The following is a 9776-nucleotide window of genomic DNA, read 5'->3' as shown; positions in this document are numbered from 1 at the left end:
ACTACCTGGGGACACTAACCACTACCTGGGGACACTAACCACTACCTGGGGACACTAACCACTCACCTGGGGACACTAACCACTACTTGGGGACACTAACCACTACCTAGGGACACTAACCACTCACCTGGGGGCACTAACCACGAACCCGGGGGTACTAAGCACACATGGAGGCACCTCAAAATCTTTGTAACGAAATTCTGCAGTTAGATGCCGGGAGCATTTATAGGTGTTCAGGAGTTAAACTTCACTTTAGCTGTTCGTATCATTCGCCGGCTCAACGCCTCGGAGCGGGGCAGCACGGCATTTTCAAAGTTCGAGAAAGATAGTTCCAGAAAGATGACGTAGCAGCCGGCTGAAGCCGGCTACTGTCACGGGAGCTCAGCACAAGGAACCTCTTGCCTCAACGGTTAGAACAGAACTCCATATCCACTTCCGGGGCCATACTTTCAAAACTCGCTAAGTGAACGTAAGTACTTACGCTCTATTTTCTTGTCTATGATTGCTGGATTTGGCTTGAAAGACCGTCAATGATTGGCTGATGAACTTACGATCTCTTAACTTTTTTTGAAAGTATAGGCCCTGTACAGTAATTTTTGTTCTTATTGGTCCCTGCAAAAGGAAGTCGGTTGTGATGAAATGCTGAAATCGTTACTTAGTTAACCTAATCTCTCCCACTATATATCGTTCCCTCTCCTAAACCAGTGTTTCCCAACCATCCTGTAATCGAGTCGGGATTAGAGGTCCCGAGCGGTCGCGAGTACTACCAGGTATCTGTCGCGTCAACACGAGTATTATTCAATTAAATATAATTTTTATACAGCTAGATGCCTTAATTACGCATAAGTCCTCTTACCTATAAACCTTATCCAAATGTCAACGCTTGAAATCAGTATTTTGAAAACATTAATGATCAGCAACATAAAGCCAGTTTCTCAGGGACAATTATTTATTAATTTTATCCGGTGGTCGTTTAACAATTTTCAGTTTTTGTGCTTGGCAAAGATGAATATGTATTCCATGATTGGTGAAATGTGGCGCTAAACTCTACCTATCCTCAATCGTCTGGCAACATCGTCAGGAGTCCAGATCCGTCAGAGCGCCTTTTGAACGCCGACATCAAGTCATATCATAATCATATCATAGTGATATCGGCTCTGAAAAATATGCCTGATGTGGCCTATCGCCGATTCTAGTACTTTTCGTGACTTGTCCACGGGAGATTTAAAAACGGGTCTTTCGACCGGATCTTTTCCAAATTGACGATAGTTTGAAATAGCTATGTATTAGACTTCCACCGGGTTCAATATGGTGCTAGGCATTTCAATTTCGAACATATATTTCTCCATGGCTTTATCTAGTCGGTTCTTGAATACGTTTATGCTCGGAGCGGATGCGCAGCATAATGCGCACAAATCAGCCCTGGAGCCAACATCAACCATCTAAATGCTATAGATATTGTCATCCTGGCAAATACTATAATCGCCTATTCTATTCTGGCTTACTCATAATAGACTGCATTGTCTTTCATTATCATCTGATATTCTCCCGAAAATTTTCTTTTGCATTTATTTATGACTATTATTTTTTGCTCTAAAAATTTATTTTTAGAGCAAAAAATTATTTTTGCACATTCGCTGTTGAATCATAATTTGCTAATTTGCGCTGAATCACTTGAATCCGCTGTAAGATGCGCGGTTGTGAAGTTAGCTCCTGTCATTTTATTAGATGCACGTAGATAAAGCTGAATCTCATGAAATAAGTCATTATTCATGTGGATCAACTTCAATTATTTTAATTAGGTCATCAATGCCGATTCCATTCTGTAATTTGAGAGCTAAATATTCTGTGTTCATCTGCTTGGGTATAAGATTTTTGCAGGTCTCGAGTTGGTATATAGCTTAACTCATAATTTCACTGACCTTTTTAACCTTAATACCAACCCCACTCATCACTCAGCCTCATACTCATCTTACCCAGGTATATTTAATAGTCTACTAATCTACTTCAATATAGGTACATTATCCACATCATTATGTGGCAAGCTAGCTATTTGCCAAATATCCACTGCACACCTTCAACTAATACTGCATATTGGCGCTATTGGTAGTTAAAAGGATGTATTGGTCACTATTGGTTTCATCTCGTCTTATGCTGCGCGCTAATTAGAAAACTTGGTAGATGTATCGTTTAATTAAATAGTTCACAGCAGGAAGCTGGAGGGTAGCGTATAGCAACTGTTGTAAGTCGTTAGAATATACAGGCCGGGTTGCGCAGTAAACATCGTTCGTTGCATTGTCTGACAACTAAAAATTGTTCATACCCCGAAGTAGTTCTCGTGCTTAATTTAGGGTGAAGAGTGGAGTAGTACCACAGGGAAAGGTACTCGGCCCAATCCTCTTCCTCATTCACATAGCCGACATAGATGTGGCTGTTAACCACGCCACTGCATCGTCATTCGCAAACGACACCAGGATACCAATGAAATTGCAGATTAAAGATTCACGATGAATTTTATGGTAAACCATTAAAGAGAGACTGTTCGACGAAGGTTTTAGAATAACGACGAAATTGTATAATTCTTTCGTGTCTGTGCCGTAACGTAGAACCTAAACGCTCGAGAGCTTTCAACTAAACATTTAGTGATACAGTTGGGAAGAAAATAATAACAGATGTAAGTAGATTTGTAATGAATGTTTTAAGGGGTGATAATGGTGATGATTATGGTGGTGATAGACGAGTTGCTCGAGATTCGTAGGAAGGTTGGGGGAGGTCAGTTGTTAAGAGTATATAGTGGTTAACAGTATATTATACATATATATATTAAATGTATATAAAATATATATATCCATATTATGTTGAATTTGAGGAGTTAAAAGTAGTAAAATGCCAACCGTGAAGGCCTCAATGGGCCACGATAATAAGGTATGTGGCAGTGGTCGGCGACTACAGTACTCCCCACTACCCGACGGTTTGCGCTGTCCCAGTTTTGTTCTAGTGGGTGTAGCGGTAGCGCCCGCTACATTTAGAGCATGTAGCGGCAGCGATAGCGGCCGCTAAATTTCAAAGTAGCGCTGCCCAGCTCTGATAATACGGTATGTGGCAGTGGTCGGCGTCTACAGTACTCCCCACTGCCCGACGATTTGCGGTGTCCCAATTTTGCTGTGCTTAACCGCCCGGCCTCCTCGCCGATTCTGACCAGAAACTGGTGCACAGAGCTGGGATCGAACCCGCACCTCTCTGCTCCACTCCTGGTACTCTGCTTCATTCCTGAAACTTTAACCACAGGGCCACCCTGCCATCAATAGTTACTCAAGTTTGCAGAGAGACGAATCAAAAGGGAAAACTTTCAGTTGAACTTATCATACGGGACTGGCACCGAGGAATATTCACACGCCCGACTAATATTTTGCAGAACTCGAACTCTATGCAATGCCTCGAAATGATAAAGTAATGGTATTGCTTATTTCGAACCTACTGCTCTCCTAACTTGTTGCAGAAGACAAATATTGTTGATCATAATACTTCTCTGGAATATCCATGAGAGAAGCCCTTACTAATATATTAGCAAACAACCACGATAAAGAAAACTTATGCTTCTTTACAATATACTTTCGATATTCGCCAAGACAAAATCAAATGCGTCTTTACACAACGAATGTATTTCCTTGGTGATGTATTCCTCATTAATTCGATCCCAATAGTCGGCATCTGTGGGTAAAAGCAAGGCTAAGTATACGAGGTACCGTATCAGTTCCCCCGACAGTTCTGAAATGACGATTCGTCGAATTCACAATAATATTCATAATAGATTTGCTTCGAACCAGTAAAGTGAAATACTAACAGACGCTGGGTCGACAAATAGAATGAAATAATATTTATCACAGAAGAAATGTTGGCTCACGAGTATACTCATTTTACACCGAAGCAACGCCAATTAAGAAATTTAGATATTTTCTATGAAAACAAGACCCAAAAATCATAATTACAACTTGAACAGAAGTTTGAACCCCAATAGAATTAAAAATTTGTTGCCCTTTGCTGAGTGTTCGAAAGATTTAATATTAAAGCGACGAGAATATGGACATAGATCTTCAAACTAGTAATGGTATCTGCTAGGTATCAAACGCACCTGACTACAACACTCACTACAAATGGGGACATAGCTAGCAACTTACTTTAGATGGGAACATGGCCGGCTACTTACTGTAGATAGGAACATGGCCGGCTACTTACTGTAGATAGGAACATGGCCGGCAACTTACTGTAGATAGGAACATGGCCGGCTACTTACTGTAGATAGGAACATGGCCGGCTACTTACTGTAGATAGGAACATGGCCGGCTACTTACTGTAGATAGGAACATGGCCGGCAAGTTCGCAGAGAGCTGGAGCGAACACCGACACGTCTTTGGCTCCTGCAATTAAAATGGGCATCTTCGTCAATAGAACCTGCAATTAAAATGGGCATCTTCGTCAATAGAAACACGGCAACCGGGGAGCGTGAGCGAGTTTCGTCTCTAATGTGTCATGAGTAAATATTCCCAGTTTGCAATAATTGAATTAACTGCTTAAAATCTAAAACTCACGAACCTAGAAATAATAAGTGATTAATAAGATATTTTACCATGAAAATTCTATAAAAATTTGTGACTATTGGATTGCTCTCAATTAATCCTGCAAAAAAATCCAGCATTGCAATAAAATGAGCGTAATATGACACAATTTCTCATTTCATTAGGTTCAAAAATACATACGCCTGCAGTGAATGTATGGGAAAATAAATTGTAAAATACTGAGAAGCACACATTAATTTGTATTCTCACCGGTGCTGGCTTCTCGAGCCCAGATGCATATTCTGATGACCTGGTATGTCTTTTCAGCGCTGCCGGTGGCAGCCGCACAAGCCTCCAGCTCTGAGTCGTCTTTGGCATCCTGCGTCAAGTGACTCATCATTCAAGGTACCTTATAAAGTATACAAAGGGTATGAAAAATGGTTGGCACAGTATACAAGATAGCATAAGTCAACAAATACCGGTTCCAGTCATGTCTTGAGGAGGAACAGCTCAGCCTGAACATTTGCAACTTCAATAAAAAGCTTAACTCGCACACTGCAGCGACCACAGCTTCCACTAGTACAATTATGGAGGCTAATTATATCTAGCGTCGTACTTCAATTGTCTCTCAACATCTATGAAGTCAGAAGCAAGATATGACTACTTTAAGATCGCTACAGTTGCGTTATATCTCAGCCAACATCAGCATCGAAACACCGCTCACCTGGTATGCTTCATCAACTAGACAACATCTGCACCTCATCAGAGCCCACGACGCCCCACTACCACCTCAACATCTGCACCTCATTAGAGCCCACGACTCCCCACTACCACCTCAACATCTGCACCTCATCAGTTCCCACGACGCTCCACTACCACCTCAACATCTGCACCTCATCAGGGCCCACGACGCTCCACTACCACCTCAACATCTGCACCTCATCAGGGCCCACTCCCACGACTCCCCACTACCACCTCAACATCTGCACCTCATCAGGACCCACTACACCCAACTACAGGTACCACCTCAACATCTGCACCTCATCAGGACCCACTACACCCAACTACAGGTACCACCTCAACATCAGGGCCTCGTGAGTCGTCCAGCGACTGGCCGCGCGTGATGAAGACGTTGTGTGGGATGTCTGCAGAAATCATCCACGACAGGAGCTTCATTGCCGCACTGGGTGAATAAAACACAAGAAAATCTGTAGTGTAAACATAAAAAGAAATAAAATAGTTCGTTTTTATTGTGAATGACATTCGAATGTACTGAAGAAAATTACCTCCTCAGCCCACCAAGAGAACTGTTATTATTGCAAAAATATCAATAACCGGTATCAATGGAAAATGATTATATATAATTGCTGATCAATGCCTCGATTTTCAAAAACGTTTAATATTGAGTGGAATTAATGCAATGTTTATGATTCGAATACGATGCATTATTGTCATTAAATTAGCAGTCGTTTGTGCCAGTGTTCATCTCAGCCCTTGTTCTTAAAAACTTTGCAGTATCTTCTTTTCACTGAAAATTAAATAATATACCATCAAAGATAAATCAATAATACATTCTACAAGCCTGCCAGTGTTAAAATAAATTATAAATTAAGTGTGGAAAGGGACGAAATACAGAAAAGATAGATATATAAATAAGTTTTGAAATGTTCTACTTTGATTGCAACTTCCCGGATAAAAACCAGAAAATTTCCCTTTCATTTCATTTACCATTTTAATTAAAATTTCCACTAGACTGAAGATATGAACTTGCAGTTCTAGATAATGTTTCAAATAAATATTATATTGGATAAGAGATCTATAGTCATTTTATATATTGGAGCATTGGAGAAGAGAATTTCTAGCTCAGGTTAAAGTAGGAGCTTTGTCTAGGTAACCATGACTTCTCTTGTTAGAGCACAAAACTTCACAAATAATGACAGTAGAATAATTGGAAAACTAAACTCAACAGCTTATCCTCACCCAACACTCTCAATCAGGCAGTTTGGGTCAACTTGAAACACAAAACCAGGGGCGTAGTGGTCGATAAAAACATGGCAGCGACCACGCACAGGACGGCAGGCCTGCACAAGTGCATATCATCACAATGCTGGTGCTTTTAAAACATGTATTTAAATCAATCAATACCGTTGGCAATGAGACTAAATTGTTAGTAATTTATTGATGTGAAATTGGTGGATAATAATTTACATATAAAATTTATCTTAGTAATATTATTTCTTTCAAGACAATACATTTACCATTATGAAAATATGTGAACACTACAAAAATGTAGAATAGATTATCAACAAAGTCTAACCTATGATAATTTCAGTGTTTAATGTCAATTTCATGCAACTCACAGCCGACTCCACATAGAGGTGCTGGGGAAGGAAGTAGCAGTGGTAGTGGTGGTGGTTGACAGAGGCATAGGCACACAAAGAGTTGAAGCCCACACGGAATGAACTCATGAAAGAACAATGAACAAGACACATAATTCTAATGTTAATGTTTACTAAAAATAGATAATGAACAATAATGAGAAATGCTGATTAGTTACAGCTTTAAAATCATTCCATTTAATCTCAAATACTTTTGGAAAAATTTAAAATTCCTCCTAATTTTGTGAATTGTAACTTAGTTCTAGCTTGTGTAGAAGTCACACAAATATCACATTTTGAGCCGCGTACTACTTCTGACTACATCAGGGTTGAAATAAGCACACACAAAGGAAAATAATTTATGCAAGCAAACTTAGACCACATACGGAGAGCTGGACAAGAGAACAGTGGAGACTGCCAGCATAAGACCATCCCTGTCAATGAGTTGTGGCAGACATGACTGCACAGATGGCAGGAGCAGACTATGTGTGCTACAAATTGGTGCTGCATTCACAATGATTGATCCACTCAGATCTTCATTATTCTCCTGAAATAATGTCATTGAATGATATTATGGATCATCAACCAAATATTTCTTTTTCAAGATCTTGTGTAAATAAATTTTGGAATTGATTGTCAGCCATATGAGAACAACAATTGATATTATGGCACCCAAAATAGATGCTTGAAATTTCAGCAACAACATAAATGGATAACTCATTGGAAGGGCTCCTCACATTAAGTGGTCAAATAGTCCTGAGTACTAACACATGAGTATGCTAAAACTGATAATAATTGGCTGCATCTTGTAAACAAAATAACATATTGAGACATTATTGATAAATATTGATACAACATCATAACATTTGCAACACATTCATCTTATAAAATCTCCCTCGCAAATCTTCTAGCTGTTATTCAAGTTTCAAATCTCACCAGAACTAAATGGATGTTGAATAACAATTCAGAACTTTTAATTTTTGTGAAATTAAACAAATCTGGGTTGAACGGTTCATGGAGTTTTGTGAATGACTGAGGCTTCCTTCGCTGCATTGCACGTGCAGGGTTCAGCTGAAAAGTAAAATCTTGGTTACAAAATTCAACTCTGGAAACTACACAGAATTTTATAATTGCACAGAACTCTTAAATTCTTTTAAACAACATGTGAAAGAATATATCAGTAGTTATGATCTGTGGATAATTGTGGGTTTCCATACCTGAGCAACTATGCAATATTTTCCTGGCAAGATCTTAGTGAGCACATTTGCAACGCTGTAATTCAAGGCTCCAACTTCAGATGCAGCCTTCCATTTGGTCATCAGAAACCTATCAAGCTTTGACAAGGTTTGTTTGGTGATTTCTTCCTCTTCATTGCATTTTGAGCTTTTTCCAACACTCTGAAGAAGCTCTAGACATTGAGCATCAGGTCTTCCACCATAGTTTCTTGTAGATACTTCAATATTTTGCAAGGATGATGGCAGTAATTGTTCAGGTAGTGCAGCAGAATCCCTTGAACTACAAGGTACGATAGACATTGTTGTGGACTCATTGTGCGCATAATGAATGAAATCTTTGTTTGTAAATTTGACAGCAGGCAAAGTCCAAAATCCATTAAAAGAATCACTTTTTGAATCTTTCATTAGGTACAAATAAATATGCAGAAGAGTATTATGAGAATCATAGAACACTATAATAATAAAGTTGATTTTTCAATTTAGTTCTTTAAACTAAGCAAGGGCAGGTTTGCATGGTACCAAAACACCTATAACTCCCAACATATAAACAAACTTCTTAAATTAGACAGGTGGCTAAAAATTGTTGATAAAATAGCTTTCCTGATCAGATGCATTAGCTTTCTGAAGCTACAATAATTTCACTTTACAACTTGAATCAATAAACCATTTTCAACGCATAACCTGTTACACCTTAACTGGTACAGGTACCAATTTATAAGCATATTACAATGATAAATAGAATTAGAAAATTAAATAAGTTTACTAGGTACATCATGAAATATTTCACAAGTTTTTCATCCTTATTTCAAACAATAGATATTCACGGAGATTAGGGTCATCAATATCTCTATTGATAGCACTAATAGCTTCTAATCCACCATCTTTATAATAAAGTGAAAGTTGTTCAGCATAATCCAGCCATACACAGTTGGGGCACCCAGATTGACAGCAAGTATTTGGAGGTTCAGGAAGTAATTTCTTGGAAGCCATTGCTATCTGAGGAGCAGCAGCAGGAATTGTGTCAAGACATGTGCAATCATCGGATTCTTTATTTGTCTTTGATGAATGAGACCATTGGATAGAAGTTGGATCTAGGGAATCCTCCACTGATGCACCTTTTTGATCCTTTAGAAATGAGCTTTCATTTACATCCTTGAAGATATTTTTGCAACCGTCAACAATTTTACTGCGCTTCACTATCAAGTGGGTGGGAGCAATGATGTCATTTTGAGAATCTGAAGCATAAGAAGTGGTTTGCAACTTCAAATGTCTAGAAATACATAACGTATTTACTTCTTGCAATGATTTGCAAGTTCTGAATCTGGCTATCATTGCTGAAGGAATTACATTTGTAAAACTCTGAAAAAATAGCAAACAGTTAATTCTGAACATGAAATTATGACCATGACAAGAAAACAGGAAAATATCCTAATTTCATTGCACAACACACATTTCTTCCTCTTTTAATCCAACTTTCATTAGAGGATGTTCAAATTTGATTGTGCTGACCATTACTGGTTAGCAACATTACCAACATTTGCACACAATAGGAGCACAGGAACACTTTTCACCAAGCATGAAGGCTGCTGCCAGATTTAATTACTATA

The 9776-nt window shown here is 38.9% G+C and overlaps 1 protein-coding gene across 1 annotated transcript; it reads right to left on the bottom strand.

The window, feature by feature from the left end:
• Window positions 1–3594: 3594 nt before the first annotated feature.
• LOC108670309 (GDP-D-glucose phosphorylase 1) lies at window positions 3595–8955 on the bottom strand. The gene is made up of 9 exons (XM_018157771.2): window positions 8152–8955; window positions 7871–8005; window positions 7321–7481; window positions 6917–7019; window positions 6537–6637; window positions 5634–5739; window positions 4827–4935; window positions 4353–4418; window positions 3595–3711 (listed from the first exon to the last, which is right to left on the bottom strand). Exons 1-9 carry the CDS (start codon window positions 8572–8574, stop codon window positions 3602–3604), a joined length of 1314 nt encoding a protein of 437 aa, XP_018013260.1. The 5' UTR covers window positions 8575–8955; the 3' UTR covers window positions 3595–3601.
• Between the last annotated feature and the right edge of the window lie 821 nt (window positions 8956–9776).

This window comes from Hyalella azteca, unplaced genomic scaffold, assembly GCF_000764305.2.
Source record: "Hyalella azteca isolate HAZT.00-mixed unplaced genomic scaffold, Hazt_2.0.2 contig4564, whole genome shotgun sequence".
Classification (NCBI taxonomy): Eukaryota; Metazoa; Arthropoda; class Malacostraca; order Amphipoda; family Hyalellidae; genus Hyalella; species Hyalella azteca.
The sequence above is the reverse complement of the archived record's forward strand: the minus strand, read 5'-3'. Positions and strand labels throughout refer to the sequence as shown.